Source organism: Calonectris borealis, chromosome 27 (assembly GCF_964195595.1).
Source record: "Calonectris borealis chromosome 27, bCalBor7.hap1.2, whole genome shotgun sequence".
Lineage (NCBI taxonomy): Eukaryota > Metazoa > Chordata > Aves > Procellariiformes > Procellariidae > Calonectris > Calonectris borealis.
The window spans coordinates 6,204,719-6,226,385 of NC_134338.1; the positions used below are offsets into that span (position 1 = coordinate 6,204,719).

Below are 21,667 nucleotides of genomic sequence, written 5' to 3' on the forward strand. Positions count from 1 at the left end.
GGCGAAACATTTCCTAATCCTAAGCAACTCATCATCAGCTTATGTCTTTTGTCATAGGATTTCACAATTAAATTGCACTCTGGTTTAAAATAACCTTGATGAGATTTAAGGAAAGGGAGGTTACAAGCAGGACAAGTGCTGCAACAGGCCTTGAAGTCGAGGCCCCACTGTGCACACCACCACACGCTCGTTTGGAAATGCTCAGCAGGCCACTGGAACAGAATTCCTCCCATGCCAGGAAGAGGAGAGGCGTTCGAGCCTTTGGGTCTCCGCCTGTCCACGTTATCACAGGAAGGAGTGCAAATCCTAGGTTCTCCTCTGGCTGCCTTTGAGGCCCTGACAATCTTTTCACGCTATTACAGCTGTGACCTTCTCTCTCCGGGTTTCTAACACCAAGGTGAGTGACCCGGCACTGGTACAGGGCCCAGTTCTACAAACCTCCTGCTGAACTCAGCGGAGCAAGAGCCCCAGAGGGGCTGCTGCATTCCTGACTCCGAGCTGAGCTCACAGAGAGGACAGAGAACTCTTCCCAGCAGATGTCACGCCAGCAATTTTCCCTCTTGTATATGCAGATGCAGAGCTATTGAGGATACATTAAAACTCTCCTTATACTGCTTCTGCCTTGTTACTTCCTAGCTCAGGGCTTCAGAAACCATACAAACGTGCTGATTTAGCATTTTAAACGCATCCCATTTGCTGAATTGCCACTACACTACAAACAACACAGACTTCTTTTCGTCTCCGTCCCAACTAAAGGGAAGCCTTCCATCCTTCATCAGGTTAGCCAGTAATGGATTACACCACAGTTGCATTTTGCTCTCAACGGGAAAAGCATGGCAAGATTGCACTGATCATTACAAACAGCAGTGCAAAAGCTTGGTCTTTGGCCAAGTTTGACAACTCAGACCTGTGTTACACTGTCCAGGATAAGTATACCATTGCTTTTGGGGAAGGTCTATTTTCTCGGGTTTCTACTAAATTCTGACCAGTAACTTTGACTTCACGTGCTTGCAACCCAACCCAGGCACACGAAGCCACAATACTGTGGAATTTTCTGTTTTAACTCTTAAGATACAAAATCAAGTTTGCACTGTTCAACCCCGGAATTTCATACATCTCTAAATTAAACCCACATGGGAGGTAGCATGCAAAGAAGCATGCATGTTTTATCCACAAGCCACCCTGCTCAGCAGTAACTCATCAGAAACGTCAAGCAGAGGAACTCTTTATTCAGAAACTGTCCAGTCTCATACAGAAACTAGGTTAGCCCCAGCCAGAAAGTTACCCTGTCATTACGGTAATGAAAGCAAGCTGCAGTCTAGTTTGATGGTATGACGTTAAGCGGTTTTTATACGTACCCATATGTCTGCTTTTGTAGTAATAAGTTTGCCACTATACAGGTTGACCATTTCTGGTGCTCTATAGGATAACGTAGTGTACCTGTAGCAGAAAGATCTATCAGTGAGTTCAAAATGGATATCAGATGCATCTTCACAATGTCACATTTCCAAATAATTCAAAATTCACTCTTTGCCTATTCATTTTAGGGAAAGGGATACTAAAGAAGACAATCTATTGGAAAAATCTTTTAACAACAGCATCTGCTACATACCTCTAACAATAAAATACTAACCACTGCAAACTGCCCTCCGAAACCAAAGCAGTAACCAAGATCCTTTCTAAAGCAAGCAATTTACTCACAAAACAGTACGGTCATTTTAAGAACTAGAACAGAAATATTCAGGGATTCAGAATATTAACAAGTAGTCAAATGTCCTCTGCAATGTCCTCACTGCTGGGGCTTTGGCCAACTGTATTACAAAGATTGTAACTGGATACGTGGCTCCTAATAAATAGACTGCCATACCAGGACTCCTGCTCAGAGTCACTGTAAGCAAGGGAAAGGTTATTTCATATCTCAAACTATAGCTGGAATCTGCCTCATTTTAACAAATCACTACAAACAGAAAAGCTGGAAACTGCGCCACGGTTTAAGAGACTCTTACGATAAGATTTCCTATCGGTAGGTCTACAATTTCTGCTGTGGCACCTTGCATGCTATTTACCTTGATCACAACAAAGCACTGCTAAAGGCAAAGTTTTTGTAGACTTGTTAATAAGTGTACAAATAGGGCATTCCAAAGGGACTGCAAAGCCAGACTAGGAGCGCTCTAAAAACTTCAGTCAAACAAGTCTAGGAAATCCATGCAGGTGTAATTGAACCCTAACGAAAAGGAGGCATTTGCTCACATTTCTAACATGCTGTTTTCTAGCCAGAATATTGTATTAGCAGAACCGGACAGTCTGCAGCAGTGATGTTGTTAAAACTAAAGCAAGTCCAAGGACGTGGAGTCTCCTCCATTCCTGACCGAGGTCCTACTGAACTGCCAGCTAAGTTCCCTTTCTAAAAGCATCAAGGTGCACCTAGTTGCTACCACTATAGCTGGTCACGCATGGGGCAAGAGAAGGAGCCAGATTAAACACCTCGAGGTCCTTACATTTTCTATGAAGAGCTGAGGAGTTAGGCCATGCGTTCCCTTAGTCACTGCAAGGATTTATGATGAGTGGCTCATGGAGGACAGGGATTTTGTCATCTACTGTCTGCTGTATTGCAGTTCAAAGAAACCAAGATAGATGAGGGACAGAGACAGACTGACCCCATACATAACAGAACATGTCACTACCTCGTCAAGGTGGGCAACTTCTCTGTATTAGTATGCTCAGTCTTTCAGGTCCAAAGCAATTACATCAAGCTCAATTTACTGTTTCACCTTCCCCCAGGCGCTTATTTACCTGCAGCAGACACTGCTATGCAGCAGCATCCAATCTGCTGCAACAGGCCCGAGTAAAATTTAATCCCAGTACAAGGAAAAAAAAAAAAAAAAAAAAAAAATCACCCTTCAAATACAAACTATGTCCAAGTTGAAAAGGAAAAGCACACTTACTTTTTGATCTCCTCCTCCACCGCATTCACCCCTTCTGTTTGAGGGTTCTGGAATTTGTTAGTGGCACTTCCAAAGTCACACAGGACGTAGTGGCCACGATCATGCAGCAGGATGTTTTCAACCTACGAGCATCACAGATAAATACAGAATTGCTCAGACAAAAAAAAAACATTCGTTTTCTTTAGATGACCCAGTGGTTTTAGTGCCTGAAGACATATCAGACACGTCTGACACAAAAGCATAACATGACAGCAAAGAAAATATGCATTAAATCTCTGTCACATCTCCTAAAATAGAAGTCAAATCGTGGAAGCATAGTCGTAACACTGCCTTCCATCCTGCCACCTCTCCTTTCTCCTTCTTGCCCCTACTAAGACTACTATGTGCTTCAGGACAAGAACTGTGTCCCGGTGCCTTCAGTGCTCAACTTCCCCGAGCTACTATGACCCACAGTCTGGCATCTGAATTTGGGACAGGTAATACAAGCTGTCCACAGCTTTATAAAGGGCTATAGCCCCTCGCTGTCTAGTGGGGCAGAAAGGAGGCAAATGGATGACAGCACACACTCTTCTATACTTTATGAAATTATAATATACCTTTATAATTATAATATACCAGTTCTTTGCCTGCATTTCGCCTGTCACTTCAGGTCTCATTGAAAACAAACCTCAGCTTATGCTCACACTTTAGTTGCTTGTTATCAGAATGTGTTGGGTACCCCACACTCCCTAAACAGTGGTTGTATCAGCAGAAGTTCCTCCAGGCTGCTGAGAAGATGACCCCTTTCTTTCAAATATTACTGAATCAGACAACTGATACAAATGCTGAAACAAATACCTGGGATAGCTGAAAAAAAAAATATATATAAAATCAGCAAAGTCACTGCCTTTCCCCTAAATACTCACACTTAATCATGCATTAACAAAAACCTAGCTTGCCTCCACCTAAGAAAGCTGTCTAAATGTTACGACACTGACACAAGATGTGGAAAAACCTGGGTTCAGTTCTTTGCTTTGGCAAAGCATCCCTGTATTCCAGTTCCTTATCTGTACAGTGGCATTAACAGCATGTTTTCTCAAGGGAACACACACAATTTTTAATGTATTTATCTTCAATCAATGTCAAATGCTCAGATACAACAACAAGATAAAACATACTGCGCATATATTTCAAAGAAATCACCACATAAGTGTTCTTTAACAAAGCCTTTTGGAAGTAGACCTCCCCATCAAGGATGATCTTTATAAGAAGGAAAGAAAAAGAAGGAGTCAGCATTTTAAGCATCAGAACATGCAGCCAAATTAGAGCAGCTGAGGGGGGAAACGCTGGCTTGAAACCAAGGGTTAAACAACACCCCTTCCCCCCTCTGCTATCCATCTGCTTTGAATAAAGCATTGCACACAGATGTTCTCCCTAGCAGATCAACACTGACAGCGTTATTCCCTATTCCCTGCAAATACTCGTCAAAGATTTCCAGAAGAGTCTTTCCACTTTATCTGGCTGAGAAGTCTGAGGTGACTTCTCACTGAAACACCCTGCAAGTTTTGTAAAACATCAGCACTGGACTATCCAGCAACCAGGCTTGTTCAGTAGCTTGAGAAAAAAAAAAAATACAGCAGAACAAAGGACCTGAATTACTGCTACGGACTGCCAAGCCAGAGAAAACTGTCTTTTAAAAAGAATATGGAGGTACCTTCTTCCAATCAAACACTCAGAAAGCTGCAATCCAGTTTTCAGCACTGCTGAGCGCTTACAACTCTGGCTGCAGACTTTCGACATGCCCAACGCTTACAAAGTCAGATTTAGAGCCCAAACAAAAATCTTTAGGGGAAACTATGAATTGCCTTAAGTTTTGTTAGTTACAGAATGTAGCTAGCTTCTGTCTCTACTCTCTGAAACAAATGCCTTTCTTTGCTAAAACCAGAAAAGTCGTAAAAACACTGCACAGACACAGATTGGCGAGGGATAAGGAACAAGGCTTTCTTTAACTAGCAAAATCAACACACGTTATCCTCTCCTGAGAGCAATGGCTTCTAAGTGGTATTTCTAAGCTCAGGCAGCGATTTGGGAGGAATGCACGACCAAGTACACTTTCTGACTGCTTTCCAGCACCTTCAGGTCTCTTTAGAGAAGTTTCAACCTCCCTTCCTCCCCTGGCACCATTCACTATTTACTTCTGAAAGCTTGCTTAGTATTTCATAGCAAAGAAATGAATGCAATGTACATCTAAGAGCACTAACTGATTTTGGCACAGGCATATTGTTAACATGATCGATACAAGGGTTTACCGTTAGAGGACTGAAAAAGTTTATATATTACACACTGAACACAGATCCGTCCAAACAAATTCCAGGCTAAGGCTTGCTGGTGGCATCAGGGCAAGACTTGGCATTACAAAGAAGGGTGATGGAAGAAGGCACAGAGATAACAGCAGCACAGCGCGACTGTCTTATCACACCACAGAGAAGTGCAACACTGGGAGGACTTCTGCTAAAATGAAAGCAGAAGAAAATAAATCCTTAACATGAGAGCACAACCTTCTGGTTATTTCAGAAAGTAGGGAAAGGAAAGGAGAAAGATGTTTTTATCAACAGCATCCTCTGGGTTGACTGACGTAGTATTTTGCTGTATCCTGCTGTATGTCCACTACAAAAACGTTCAGCCACTCATCTGCAAGCCAGTCATCTACTCCTGGAACCAGATGGGTTCAGACTAGCAGAAGATCACAGGTGGAAGTGGGAGAACTCTCACTGCAGAAAGCTCCGAGCTGTAGAAATCAAAGTTGGCTCTAAGCTGGTGCTTTGAACAACACGTGTTATAGAATGCGAGACTGGAAAGACAAGGTTAAATATAAAACCAGTTATGCAAACAACTGCCACTAGGTATAGGGTAGTTGTATAAATCGTTATCAGCCCTAGAGAGATTTTCCCCTCCCTCCACCTCACTAAACCTCACTACTCACTACTCCTCTGGGATCTGACAGTTATAGTTTCTCTGCATAGATTCCAACTTAGAAGCAGAGACTTCACAGCCAGGGTAACATAACAGATAGCCATAAGAAGATTTGGCCACTTGTTCTGCGCTGTTAAAAGGCCTAACCTAAAGATATAGGAAGTGTTCTTACTCCAGAGAGAGGAGAGAAAAAATAAGCTTTTTAGGGAATGTCCTGCAGCAGCAATGGCCAATGAGCCCTGAGGGTGAGGAAAATATCTGCCACGACAAGCAAAGGTGAACACGCAAGGCAAGCCAGTAGGTTTACACTGCCTCTATGGGGGTCCTAACTAGGGCAGAGGCAGCACATGAGGGGCTTCCTAATTTTTAGGAAAAAGTAGCATCAATATATGCCTGTTTTTGTGGCAGTCAATCAAAGCACATGAAACTAAACATCACACTTTGTACAGCACATCATGTAGCTGTAAGCACACTGGGACAGGCTGACACAGCACCTGAGAGTTAACCATCAGATCAGGAAGGAAAACCTTAATAAACAAACACTGGAATGATATATTATCTTTTTCGTGGCCTTTATTCACAGTGAGATGTCCACTTTTGCCTGTAGGCATGCTGCTTAACGGTGCTGTCGTCCCCAGCTGTTGGTCACTTCCCACCAGTTGGAGACTGTGCCAACAGGAGGTTGTTCTGCTTCAGGCAAAGCCTGTTGGGTTAACTCAAAATCACAGCCGCAGGCCGCTGAAACTAATCCAGCTGCACTTGTCTGAAAGGGCTTAAAGACTATTCACACAACCCCTTCTGCTGGCAGAGCTCTCTGTGCAGGAACCTCCAGTGTTAGAGCAACATCAAAGAGCTGGAAGGCAAAAAAAGCCTCTAATCTCCATGCAGCTGTCTGCAAAGTCAACATCTGCCCGCTCTTCAACAGGGTTATGTTCACCCCAACAACACACCTACCCAATGGATGCCTTTCCTTACACTCAGAACTTGTACAAAACTTTTCTGGCTCTTAATCTCTCTTGGAATTGCAGCTCCTCCTTGGCATTATTAAATTTGAACTCAAAGTCAAAACATATCTAAATTATTCATTCTGTGTTAGTACTTAGATGACTGGAGCTCCAGAGGTCATCATGACAGAAATGATACAATATTCACCTGGGAAACACGTCTCAAAGCAGAGAAAAGCCAAGTCTCTGACCCTGGGCACAGCTTACCAACCAAGAGCCAGGCCTTGCAAAAACTTCACTGATCTAAGCACGCAGTAGTGGGCCGGACATCAGAGCGTAACAGTCCATTTCAACTGCAACTCGGTGTAGAAAGTAACGCTCAAGACCAACTCGCTAATCCATCACAGATGTCCTAGAATTTAATCACATGCCACACAATGAGTTTGTTCTTGATTAAAAAACCCCAGGGATTCGCCAAAAAAGTAACAGCAGGGGTTAATATCAACTGCAGAGGTTCCTGTTCCTAAGCCTCATCCTCTCACACCAGTCTTCCTGGCCTATAGAAACGCCTGCAAGATGCCCACAGACCTTAACAGCTTTAAAACCAGGCCTCAAATTTATAAGACTCCACCCGTTTCACTCTAGAAAAAACAGATGTCAGACCTGTTTCATATATTCAAACTGACTGAGCAGTGGGGTCACAATAATTTGAAACACGCTCAAGCATACCAAACCCTGAGGATTTTTTTCCCCTGTGCTACCTGACTCTGGTTGGCACGCGTGGCATCTTTTGCTCCTATAAAACAATGGCCAGCGGCACAAAACAAACATCTGTTGAGGGCTCTGAAAACAGAACCTGACCCACAAAGCACATCTGAATTTCAAATGTACGCAGGAGCCTCATTCTTGGCTGAATATATTATTCAGGCATTTTACGAGCTAGTTGAGAGGAAAGGGAATGTTTGTTTGTTTGATTATAGGCATGGGATTTTTCAAAAGCTCTCCCCGCTGACCTAGCTCTGTTCCCAGCTAAACGCACAGTTTTACAATGCACTTTCATGGTCAACAGAGAGTTAGAGTCCGGTTTCAAAAGCTTCCAACGACTCCTGCCCCAAGGCCGGCATCTCTGGAGGGATCCTTTTAATGTGGGTCTAGGAGACAAAGTTACAGCGTGTTTTTTGTGAACTACCTTATAACATCAATAGTGTTTCAGGTGGTAGAAAGTCACTGTGAATAATTCATCAGACTAATTCTGTTTTGCACAGATGTGCCAGAATGTTTCACAAACATTTGTGTTTTTTAAGTGGATCTATAGATGGTAAACATATGGCAAGCAGCAATGAGAGGCTCATTTCTTTTTTTATCTTCCGATAGAGAGAGGTATTTATGCCCACTTTTCCTCATTACTAACAACAGAAACACAGTACCGGTATTCAAAGCCCGTCTGCCGTGGCGTAGGCAGCAGACAGACACGTTAAGGAGGATGCACACTCCCTGCTGTATTACTGGAGTCCACAACTCACCTTCAAATCCCTGTGGATTATTGGCGTTTTACACTGATGCAACCTGGCTACGGCTTCGCAGGTGTCACAGAAGATCTGCAGGACCTCATTCTCCGTGAACCCCGTCTGCAGGCGTTGGTTCATGAGGTTCACCACTTGACCTCCTGAGGAGAAACAAACACCAAGAATCAGAGCAGGTTCGCAAAATGAAGTCTGGCCTGGTCTAAGCCCCAGTCCTACCAGACATGGCTTGTCTTAGTCAGCTTCCCATCAAACTGTGGCTGTACAGTCAGCGCACAAGAAGTTCATGAGTTCAAATTCAGAATTTGCACCAAGCCTACCCCAGAGGCTTTTTGCAATCTGCTTACTCATCCTGTTTTGTTCTCATTTCCTTGCCTAAATTCCAGGAAGTTTTGCATATCTGCTGGCAGGCGTAACATCTCATCTTGTCTTTGAACAATGCTTCAAGAGCAGCAAGTTAGCTTCTAAGGCCCACATTCACCTGGCTGTGTTAACGGCTCAAATGTAATTCTGATTAAGCCATATCTTTCTTTCTTCTTCAAAATAAGACTTTTTTTGTCTGAAGACTAGAGGAATAAAAGGCTGAATTTGGGGCCACAGTTTGCCACATGTAAGCAAGAGGAGGGAAAAAGGGAGACACTCAAAAAACCCATACACTACTAAGTGGCTTGGCTAAAGTCACAGACTGGCAAAAAAAAAAAAAAAAATCTGTCTGTGACAAGGGAAACTCCAGACAAAAAAAAGCAAGTTTCCATGAATGAGTCCTGAATTTGCCTCAACTTTGAGGTTTTGTTGCTGTCAAGGACCTTTCAAAACAATCCACACAGAGGTTCTTCCCCCCGCAAAACACCCTATATACACAGAGAAAAAACTCCTTTCTGAACCTTTGGCAAAACAAAACTGTATCACTTCACATCACAAGTGTCGGGAAACTTTATTTTCATGGTACAAAAGAAAAGCTCAGCTTAATAAATAGTACAGCTGCGAACATTTTGCACTCAAAGTGAGTGCAGTTCTGCACACAAAGACACACTGATTTGGTTTGGAAGCTGTTTGACACAAAAGGAAAGGGAAAATCCAACGTATAACAGCAATTCCTGTGCTTCAGTCTGAATGTTGGAGACAGAGGCAGGTGTGTGCTGAGCAAAGCATCTGGCAGAAGCAAGCCACATGAGAAATACCACCTTGCAGCTCTCCTCCTTTCAGATGGAAGAAAACACAGATCTTGAAAGACAGATTTTACTTCATCTGCCCAAAATTTGACACAGAGGGGAGGCTAATACAGCTGGAGGGAGTGCATTCCGAATTGCTATGGGTTGCACTTCCCTCCATAGCGGGGTCTGCAACGTGGAGCTGAGTATGGATTTACCAGCATTGCCAGACCTATTTCTCACAACACTCCTTGTGATGTTTAGGCTTAAGCTTATAGAGAACTTGCATAATGATTCCTTCAGCAAAACTACACACAAGGTTCTTCCTTTTACCAGGAAACAAACCCAACGCAAGTTAGTCAAGATTCCTGCATCAAAACAAAGCAGCAAAGAGGGCACGGCAGAACAGAAAGCTGTACCATACACTTTTAAAGGCATCTGGTTGTTCTCGCTACAATACACCTGGCGTCAGTTAAAAGCCAAACAGCCCCAAGAATACCTACTTCCATCAGCTGCCACCATCCAAAACAGCCACAGACTTCTGAAGTCACCTGGCCAAAACATTATTTTTGCTTAACACTATTCCTGCGAGAGGCATTTGAGCACAGCACATGCGTCATTTTCCAAACACCACATCCTAGCCACAAGACATCAAAGCTTTGGGACAGCTGGAAAAGACTGGAAGAGCCCAACTGGCTAGAGACAGCCAAACAAAAAGGTCAGAGGTAAAAGGAATTCTTTTTGGCTTCACATTATCCATTTCAAGCTTCTTCCAGCAATCCTAAGTCAGACTGAAGTGGAAAAAGCTTGCAACATAACAAAAAGTGAAGAAGAATTTCATTCCACAGCCTGGCAGTTTTAGAAGAGCCACTTCTTGTGTGGACCAGCCTACAGAAAACAGCAATATCTTTTTAAGGGTTCTCCTTCATAGCAGAAAGGATCTAGGACCACAGTGGGCACGGCAAAGGTGGTACCAGTCCCATTAATAGGGTCAACACAGCCTCACAAATCATCCACTTCTCACACTTAGTTTTGGCTTTGCTTTGTTAAAAACCGTTCCTTGGTAGCCAAGGAAGGGCCAGCCTAGGAACAGGTTTGGCTTTTTTAAAGGAAGATGTTGTGCAAGTTTCCTGTAAGCACTGAGAAGGGACAAATCTACCAATGAACAAAACGCTGAGCCCACACTCACCTCGACAGAAATCCATTAGTATCAGCACTTCCCACACGTCACCGCTGCTTACTGAGTTTATACTGGAATCAATGTATCCTACAATGTTCTTGTGGCCAGATAGGTCCCGCTGCAAGATAAATACATTCAAAGCATAAACCAGCCATATAAAGTGAGCAACATTTTAATCTGGTTCCTCTACACTGAAGAGCTTTCCTAGCTCTTCTCCTATATAGGCGCAAGCTTTTGGCACTTTGCAGTAATTGTCATACAAAACTTGAGCAAATCTGAGGTCTGTCTCCACCCGTTTTCCTTCCAGAAGGACTTGAGAAAAACAGCAGAGAAACAGGCAACCTGATGAACTAACTTGTTCAGGGATCGGTCCAGATGTTTGCACGTTCCCTCAGACGGCCCAGGCCAAGCTACCTGGAGCTGCTCCTCCTTTACATACAGGGGAGAACACAGATGTTTTGTGGTGGCCACGCACAGTACATGGTGTGCGTACTTTTCTCACCTCCTTCCACCTTTCTGCTGGCAAACAGTATCTCAAATCTCCGCATGCTCAAAAAAACCCACTAAGGTAATAAAATAAATTTTAACCTTGCTTTTAGAGGTACCTTATTTTAAGTAACTCAATGGATTAAAGCACAAGTTCTCATATCAATGACTTAACCGTGACACACGCTAAACCTGTAGGGAAAAGTCATTTCTTTGGGACTGCCAGCTTCACACACGCTCCCAGGTGTGATAGCCAGTCCAGTTCGATGTTCAGCTTCACCAGTAAAAGAAATCAAGATTCTGCTGGCCACATTCTGCTGTAACGCTGTAGGGTTGCAAAAAGTGCAGTTAAGTTTCAAATACTTTACTGCACAAAAGCTAGGAAAGAAGAAAATATTTCCTTTTTGCGACGTACTGGTTCTTCAGGACAAAGATTAGTGCTTTTGATAAGATTCAGTTCAGGAGCAAGCGGACCTGCCCAGTAAGAAGGATACTTCTCACCCTCGCTTTCCAGGTTAGCCACACATTTCAAAGAGGCACCAAAGACATGGAGACAATGGAAAGCACCGGCAAGTAAAATCCAAGTAAACAAGCTTTGTGAGCACAGCTAAAACCTTTGATGTAAGATCTAATCTCAACTTTTCTCATGTAGCATTAGCTACGGTGATGACAAAGCATGCCCAAAAGCTGCACTGCACTATCGCACAAACTCCAGAAGTTAACTTTAAGGATATTAACCTAATTAAAAGCTACTTCAAAAAACACACCCAGAATTGCTACAGGTAAGAGCTTCCGATTTGAAGATCATTTACCCCAAACCTCTACCTCGTGTTGTAAATTAGCAGAACGAGGATTTTATATTTCCTTCCCCACCTCGCAGTTCCTCTAAATGCTCATCAATATCTTTGAATACAAATTCAAAAGTGGCACTTTCCATGTTTACCAGGCTCCAAACAAGACTAAGCAAATCTATGTGGGTCATGCCAATTTTTTCTTTGTTTAGAGACGCCAAGTTTAAAACAGCTATTAAAAATAGCTATCCTATCATATAATTCCTCGTATCCAATAATCTAGAGAAATATCCCAGTGCTTATTATAAACACTTCCCTGTTTCAAAAGCCCAGGCAGTAACTACCCCACAAATATGGTTTTTAGTCAACCTCACCAATACAGATACAGCCTTCATCCCAACACAAAAGATTAGAAGCTGTTGTGATACAAATTCACCTCAGGATTGAGGTCTTCCATTCATGCACTGATATGAGTTCAGAGACGTTACATCAGAATCATCAGCCTTTTCTGATGAAGTCTAAAAGGCTTAAGGCTTTAGCCCTGAAGACTGTTCGACTTTGAAGTCTAACACCCCCAACAATGCTCACCTCTTCAGCTCTTCCCTTTCCCATTAAGTCGTGGGGTTGACATAGGAGCTTTTCCTCCCCTCATTTTCCTGAGATTCCCTGTTTTTTCAGCTCCCATGTTTTTCTTGTCCACTGAAACTATTTACATTTTAAATAATTCAATACGAGATTTTCACACAGTCGCATAATTCCAGGAGTTAGGTCTTTCCAAAAGAAAGACAGTTTTGCTATGAAAACCCACAGTTTGCGACATGATGCTACACAGATCACAGGCAGAAGGTAATCAGGCTCTCACACCGTTCCACTCCCAGTCTGGGGCCCCAGTACAACGTGGTGACTTACCATGATTTGGATTTCTCTTTTGCAGACTTGCAAGTCATACTCGTTATTGACGTACATCCGCTTCAGGGCACATTTCATCCCATTGTTAGTCCTCACAAGAAACACTATGGCAAATCCACCTGCGGAAGACACAAAATCATCTTAATCATTAAGAAAGAAACCTCTTGGTCCTTGCTTCCAACCCGGTCCCTGCCTCAGAGTACAGTCAGAAGAAGGAGGGCACTCAGCAGCTACCACGGTGGGAGTGCCCCTTACATGTGCTTAGCTCCAGAGCTTCCAACTCCACCTAGACCGTTAATTCTGGGAACTAAAAGGAATCCAGGGGGACAAATCTTCAGTTATGGAAGCAAAGTTAACATTTAACATCTCCATAAAGACAAGCAATTACACCGGTTACTTGTCCTGCCAGACAGTCCTTCATTCCTCCATGAATTTCCATTATGAAGAAGAAAGCTGAAGTATAAACAGCAACTTTGGACAGAAACCAGAGCTACAGATCATCCACTGAATTACTAAAGGCCTAAACTTAAAAGGCTTCCCAACTTTTGAAGCGTCTAAGTTACATTACAAAGCAGATTTGTGCAAGAAGCAGAAGAAACCCATCTCCCACACATGGTTTAATGTTAGTGCTTTTAAAAAAGGACAGAAGAACAAGCAGAGTGGGGAAAAAAAAAAAAGCAGAATTCATTTTGTGGTCATTGCTATTAGTAAAGTCAGGACTCCCAGGACATACTTGACTTGTTTAGGATGAAAGCCTTTCATCTCTGCTAGCAACGCATCAAAATATATGGGTTTTACATTTGTACTCCTGGACAGAAATAGGAAACTGATTGAGGATGGAGGTACATAGGCATCAAAGTTTCGCACCTGGTTCCCAGAGATCAGAATGAATCAGAACAAAGAGTCGCACGGATCCAAGTAGCCAAGAAGTGCTGCACAACAGTAAAAAGGGAAGCACGATGACATTGTCGATGCCACAACCTAACAGCATTTCATTTGCTCTCATGTAGCATTAGCTTTTTTTTTTTTCTTTTATGCTTAAGGATTTCTAAAGAATCAGCTCAATAGTAAGTTATGATTCGGTGCTGCTGCAGCCTTCAGAAGTCCCACTACACCAAGAGCTGTAGTTACACACCGTAAAAAGCTAGTCACATCCCAAAGAATTCTCATTTTAAAAGTCTGAGCCCTTGAGGTGAATCCCATTCTTTACAAGCTGCTAGAAACCATCAGATCAACAATACATATATAGTTACATTTGACATGTTTGTACATAATTAATACTAATGGTTATTTGGCATTTAAATGAGTTCCTCCCCATCATGTAAAATATGCCAAGCAAGAAAGCGACATTTGGGTAAAATTTAGTGTTAAAATAGGTTGCATTTGACAATGCCAGTCTTGCAACAACTGGTGCTTACAAGCTGTTAACAAATCAAACACCACAGCCAAAAGGCCCACTGAAGCTTTTACTAAAACTGGGATTTATTTTTACTAAGAAAAGATTGAAAAAGAGCAAGTGATCAGACAACGCTGCTGTGTTCAAAGTATAACCCTCCCCATTTGTTATCCAACAGCTTTTATGGCACTCATTACAGCCCATCTTCCAAAACAACACAGAAGTTACACATGCAAATAACATGCCTGTCAGCGCCAGAGCTGTTAAATAAAATCTCTCTTTAGCATGCAAAAACCTTAGTTTTACACATCAGTTTGCCATAGGAACTAGACCGGGTTTTCCAAGGAAGCCCCATTGACTTTTAGGAGCAGAACTAATGGGTAGCAGCCTGAGAGAAGTTGTAAAAGATGCAACACAAAGAAGGGGGGAAAAAAAAAAAAGAAGGGAAAAAAGTCTCAAGATTTCAATTAAAGGTCTTAAAAACTATAACCAGGCTGCAAAATGGATATTCAAATTCTAAAAAATGGGACATGGCCCTGGGATACAGCAAGCCGTACCGATGCTGCTCACTCCTGCCAGAAAGGGTTTTAAAACTCTTTTAGTTCTGGAGGGCCTCATTTCTTCATAGTGCTCAAATTCAGACACAAAAATAAGCCCGACTCTCTCCCTAAAGCTGCTTCAAGTTGAGGATCTCAAATTACGAATCATTCTTAAGAACCCCTAAACGCGCAGCGGTAGCCTTATTGTTCTACCCTAGCCACGTTTGTCTCATTTCTGGAGAACAAACCTGCACATCTCACCGCGCTATCTTTAGCCCAAAGGATGCCTACGTTGAAAAAAGCAAGACAGCACTCTACTGATTTTTCTCCACCCCTCTTAAAACCCACAATGAAGCCCGTAAGAAGTAAAGGACCCATAATCAGCACTGCTTCTCTAATCCCGACTTTCTTAACACATTATGCTTTTTAAAATCATTGGAGAGATCAGGTTTGAACTTATTCCTTTAATTTCTGTACAATATTTCCATGGACCACAGATAAAATACAGAGAAAACATTAAACAAAAAAAAAATTTTCTTTTTTTTTATTATAGAGTCTCAGTCATTATCAAAACTTTTTGGGAATCACATGACTTTTCTTTTTTTCCCCAAATGATAAAGTGAGAAGTCATCCATCAGAAGCCTCCCCTCCTCTCCAGGTGTTCAGTTCCCTTCCCACAGCTCCTCCCGCCAGGCCTGGCGGCCGGCAGCATAAGTATCTCTGTTTACAGTACTACGCTCTGCAGAAACAAACACGAGCTGAGCAGCAAAAATAGATCAATTAAACTTTATTAAAAAAAAAAAAAAGCAGATCCACTAAATTCAAGGACCTCCTCCCTCTAAATCTTTGCTTCAGCTGAAGTGGGACTGGTACCTCTTCAGACCAACTGCTAATGTCTCATTAGCAAAGTTTTGGGCAAGGTATCTTTCCTCTGGTCTGGATCCTGTGCTAATTAACAAAGTCACTCCTAGAGCATGCTCGCTACAATATGTACGTCATGATATTTTGCTTACAAGCAGCCAGGGCCAAGAAAACTCCAGTCTATGCAACAGAGAACATAGCTAAACCATCCCGAGAGCTCAAAGGAAAGAGAAATTTAGAATCTAAAAAAAAAAAAAAATAAAAACCCCAAAAAACAAACCTAAGTTAATGCTTTCTGATACAGGACTGCAACATCAACACATAGGGACCTGACAGAAATACGGCCCAGAGCACCTTCCAAATGGAGCAGCAAGAGACAAATATGTCAGGCGGAGCCGCATCCAAGGAAGAGGAAGCCTGCAACATTTGCAGAGTTGTCACAGTACTTATACAAGTCGTAGGAAAATTACATCCTCGTGTCCTTCTCTCCCTTACCTTTAACTCCCGCAAACTTCAGCTGACGACACCATGCGTGGAAGCTGTGCAAAAGTGTTTAACTTATTTTGTCTGCAAATACACCTACCAATTTGGTTACTTTATTATTAACTCCCACTGACTGCAGATTAAAGCATGACAATTTTGCTACTAGTAAAAGCAGCATGCTTCTCTCCCGAGAAAACAAGCATTGATTTAATCAGGGTACATACAGCAATTTTTACACAGCAATCTAGAGTAAGCAACTTTGCCATCAGAGAAGCAAAATTTGATGATCCGCATCCATTCAAGAGAGAGTACAAAGCTTTACTTTCTAAACAACTAACACGTCATCTGGTCTGATTGCCTCAGTTAAAACTGACCACAGTTTACTGAGCCCAGGTTTTGACTGTACCCAGGATTTTTTTGCTTACAAGTAACAAGCAAGCAAAAAAAGTCCAGAAAGGCACAACATAATCAAGAATGTCTAACTTCCCTCAGGTAGTCATTCCACATTTAAATCAGAAAAGGTGTGAAAAATGCCACCACAATTTGAATTTCTCTGCATTTATTACACCTTCCGCTACTAATTGGCTTCAGCACTCCCAGTTTTGCATGCAGAGAACGGGACTGTGAAACACTCAGTAAAACAGCAGGAGGATGAGGGAAATGGAAAGGGATAGAGACAGAGCACAAAGAACAGCAGCTTCTTGCCACACTCCTCATACACAAACGGCTCTAGAAACACGAGATCAAAGTCCATTAGCAGGAACGTACAGGCCAATTTTAAGAATACTGAGAACCTACACCTGCAAACTGGCTTCCAAAGGAAGCAGCAGGTGCACAGACAGGGCAGAGCAATCAGGCCACCGGCTTTCATGCATCGCACACGTATTTACAGAAACGGGGCTTGATCACATCCATGCGCCAGGGCAAATCAGAGTTACAACAGGAATCCTGCTCCCTCCAGGAGTGTTTCTGGCTGCAGCTCTTTCCAGGCCAAGGTCAGAGCTATAGGTATATCTGTCTACAGGTTTCTCATTCAACAACCGCTGTGTATCTGCACGTCTGGAAATGGCAGGGATGCCTTTAGTGGCCTGTACCTAGACCTAGAGAGATTTCCTTTTAAGTCTCTTGTGCACGAGAGATGATTTTGGAGCTTTGGCCTATCCTTCACCTTCCAAGTCCCTCGCACATTTATTGCTGACGGCTCCTGAACTGCACAACCTGCTAAAGAAAATGGCACTCGCCCGAAACTGTTCCACTGCAGAAAAGGTTAACAGTAACACCACATCATCATTTTAAGGTTAAGGTGTATAACTAGGTTACAAGATAATACACTGGAAACATTTTGAAGCACTTGAAACCTTTTTATTGGCAACTGTGGCCAATACTTCAGATTCATGCTAAAAGAGCCGTTCCAGAAGGACCTGTACCGCTATAGCTACTTCAACAGCAGCAACTTTCTTGGTAAGCAGCAGACAGAAAATCCAGTTCACGTTTTTCAGCAAGGTATGACAGAGAAGGCGGAAGGAGGACCCAATAGATGGCTGAAATTTTCACTTGGCAGCATTAGACAGCCCAGAACAGCAATGCTGTTCAGCACAGCCCAGGAAGGGACCAAGCTATCAAGCATTTGGACCGCAGCCAACACTGCCTAACGAAGACTTTCTAATGGATTTAAGAGTTTTCTTTCACCTACCATGCAGCATTGCGCAGTAGAAGGGGGACCTGTTTGCAGAGGCTGATGGGTGTCTTCTCCTATGGGTTGCAGCGGTAAGGACGGGTGCTGCCCCGCTCTCGCTGTCTGCTTGGTCACCGCTGCACTGAACCAGCAGGTTTTGCTTAGGCGAGTCACCCGGCACTCATTTGAACTCTAATGGTTTTTCACAGTATCATGCTGAAATTAATACACTTACTTTAGCTTTTAACTATCTTGCTAATAGCTGCTCCCCACTGGTGAACGCTTCCTCCTTGCACACTACGTATCTACAACATTACCACCTCCCCAGCCTCAAGGACTACTTTCAGCTTCCAGAGCCTCGGACCACCACCAATTTCTCCCCTCCTTATTCCAGTCCAACCCCCAACTTCGCTAAATCTAGGCAAAATTGAAAGAAAATAGATCAAAGACAAGTTGACAAGCAATTATCACGAAGCACTGCCAGATGCACATTACAGGACCATTTACTTCTATTTTCAGTGAACAGCAAGCAAGACGACCCTTCCAACGGCCAGAAATTGCCAGCTCTAATGCACTATGCCAGCTCCAATACAATAGACAGACATGCCAGGATTTGTGTAACTCCAAGCCAGCCAAGGTCAGCTCAAGAGCCTGCGGTGCCTCAAGTGAAGTTAGATGGCTGTGCCACACGTGGCCGGGGAGGGTGGGTCACACACAAGGCAGAGCTTAGAGGCAAAGTAATCCAGGCACTAGGAACATCCTCATGTCTTTGCTGGTAGAGCCTTTTTTCCAGTACACATATGGAAAGCAAAAGGCAAGGGATGATTCTGGGCTTCAGATGCAATAGAGCAAATAAATCCAGAGACTTTGCAAGCACCAGAAGGGAGATAAGCAAGAACTAAGCCTGAGAGTCAGCTCAGAGGACAGTTCTCCCTTGCATTCATAAACAAGTGCCTGTGACTGAAAGTTCTGAAGGAAATTCAACTCTTTTCCCATACAAACCAGCAGAAGCTAAATTACTGCTTTCATTCTAAGGCATAAAAAGTTATTTATATGCTCATCCTTAAGATATATTAACATTCTTGAACAGGTAGCGCGCAGTCAGTATTGCGATCACCGTCATCTTAGAGCCAGCAACAGCCATACGTCTCTTGGGAAACATCACTGTCATTTGCACTTAGGCCTGCATCTACCTCTACAACAGCATGGGAACACGGTTATCTTGCTACACGCTTCTGGCCTGACTGTTGTTCTTGCTAACTGGTTTTAGGATAAGCTGGAAAATAAATGGGAAGTTCCGATTATCTCCAGTTAATACAGGTGCCAGAGCAATTTTCCATGCAGGTTTGTGTCAGTGTACTGGCCAGTTTCCAGCGCCGGTAGTTATATTTTCAGCCCTTCTGTAATTTCAGCAGGATGCAGAACTCTTCACCGCCAGGCAAGCACTTCTAGACTAGGTAAAACCAGCTGCACAAAGCTGCACGTGATCCCTCTCTTAGCTCCTCGCAAGGTAAGAAGATGGCACTCTGCTGCATTTAAGTGATTCACGTGTATTGCAAGCCCGCAATCCTCTTGCAACCAGCAAGTCACAGGCAGCTAGCAATGCCGACTGATCTGCAAACAAGCACAAGATGCTGCTTCCAAGCAAGTTGCCCTAACTAATGCTTTGGTGAAGAAGTTTACGGAGAAATGGGTTGCTCCTTCAATCACCCTTTTGTAATAAGCTCTTCCAGGGCTGTCTTTCACTGGTGAACATATAAATTAGCCAAGCTCAGTAAGTGCAGACGAACTGTACGCTGAACACTGCACACCTTATCCTCGACAGACACAACTGCCCTCCGGCACAGCCCAGGTCTTCGGAGCAACACACCCACCTTGTCCTTCTGGGACAGCACCACTGGTGGTGGTGGGGAAACCATCAGAAATAGCTTGTCCTGAGAACCCCCTTCCTACCAACATGATTACTGTATCTTTACACACAATCACTTACTCAGCTGTTTGAGCTGCATTTAAGCATGTTCTGCTCCAGATCTTCAAACACACCCTATCAGATAACTATTTCAACAGCAGAGAAGAAAACAAGGTATTACTGCAGGCAGATTTTGCGTCTGCCAGACAACAGGTCCCCACAACAAGCCTGTTTTGTTCATGCTGAGCCAAAATAAAACAAGTTTAACCATAGCCAGACAGTGTTTGAAGCCCCAACTCAACAGACCACTTCACCCGAGTTAATCATAGCCCAGAAGAGGACTGGCTGGACTCTGCCCTGTCCATACAAAGTAAAGCAGGTTAGATTTCACAGGATCTGCAGGACCAAAGGCCCTTTCACAAGCCATTAGTCTTCCCAAAAATACACTTCATTTTCTGTGTTACCCTGCTATGCTGATCCACCACCCTCTGCAAGAGACAGCAGGTACTGTAACAAAATAGAAATAGCTTCATCCAAACACAATTAGGCAGAACACCTCCTTTTAAAATCCGTGCTGGAAGTACCTCCCAGAGACATCAGGTGCTGTTTGCACAGAAGCAAACGAGACATGTAGCATGATGATCTCCCAGCTGCACGTTTGAACTCTGCAATAACAGCTACAAAAACATCTCCACCACATGAATGCATCTTCCCTCTGCAAACATTTTCAAGTTTTGTCTTAGATCACATCCCTCATTTTTTTCCAAGGCTGTGTTGGATAACCCAAAAGCAGCTAGGTTTGAGGAAGAGGAATCATCGCCCCTCTTTTTAGTTAAGTTAGTCAAATCATCGGGCTTGAAAGAGCCAACTATCAAACCATCAATTCCCACTGAAAAAAAAAAAAAAAATCACTGCTTCATTTTGGATTTTCTCCATCACCCTTCTACAAACAAATTAACAGTATCTGGAATTACCACAGTTCCTGATAAACGTTCTGGATGCCACTAAAAGCTTTATTTTTCAGGGGTGAAATTCTTTTCTGAGCTGGACAAACAATGCATGTGGTTTTCCACTGAATTGTTTCCAGCTTTCTGTGTTTCAGCTCCATCTCATCCACCTCAAAGCTCTGCGTGCAAGACAGCCCCCCGTGCTTTAGTACTGAAGCTGAGGGGACAGCCAACTGCTTTTCAGATGTCTCCAACAACTGCCCTAGGAATATTTAGCCTCCAGGGACAGTCAGCAAGGCATTTTAGGCTCCGGTTGTGCCAGCAGGCACTTAATTTTAAGTTCTTTGCTGAACCATGCACAAAGTCACTCCTCATTTGCACAATCTGAATACTTATCGATTCTTATCCATCAACAATTATGTCGTATTTTGCCTTATCTCACAAGCCAGAAGAACTTCCTTAGCATTTACTTTCCTAAGCACAAGGGGCAGGCTCACTCAATTTTTTTATTTTTTCCTCCCGCTAAGTCAGGATGCTGTGATCCAGTTACAGGAAAACGATATCGACTCCCTTGCACAGGGTGTTTGCAGCTCACCATTCCCGAAGCTTTACTAAAACGTAGTTCCCAGCACTTACTTTTCCCATGGTCGTAGCCACAACCAGCTGACACACGGCACATTACCCATCACTGGACATCATCACCTGGCAACACCAGAACCATTTTCTCTCTGTTGCTGTACTGAGAAAGCCATCCTGCACCTCTGACACCTCTCTCTAGCTGGCATAACACGCAGTCATTTAACAAAAAAATAAAAAACCCTTTTCCCTAGTTGTGTGTACACAATAGTCATTCTTGGTCATAAAGCACCAAAATATTGGGCATCTTTTCCAGGGTCAGAGATGGCTTCAGCAAACCTCAACCTTGGAATCACTTCCCCTTCACCACAAAGAAAAAAGGCCAAGGAAAACACTTTGG

General features: G+C 43.1%; 1 protein-coding gene across 11 annotated transcripts in view; it reads right to left on the reverse strand.

The window, feature by feature from the left end:
• AAK1 (AP2 associated kinase 1) overlaps positions 1–21,667 on the reverse strand; it is an 85,000-nt gene that overhangs the window by 45,413 nt on the left and 17,920 nt on the right. For all 11 annotated transcript variants that reach the window (XM_075174565.1, XM_075174566.1, XM_075174567.1 and 8 more), the window contains exons 3-7: positions 12,882–13,000; positions 10,705–10,813; positions 8,365–8,507; positions 2,946–3,067; positions 1,359–1,440 (exon numbers count right to left, since the gene is read on the reverse strand). In XM_075174565.1, the coding sequence (XP_075030666.1) occupies positions 1,359–1,440; positions 2,946–3,067; positions 8,365–8,507; positions 10,705–10,813; positions 12,882–13,000 (575 nt within the window). The remainder of the gene's footprint in view (positions 1–1,358; positions 1,441–2,945; positions 3,068–8,364; positions 8,508–10,704; positions 10,814–12,881; positions 13,001–21,667) is intronic.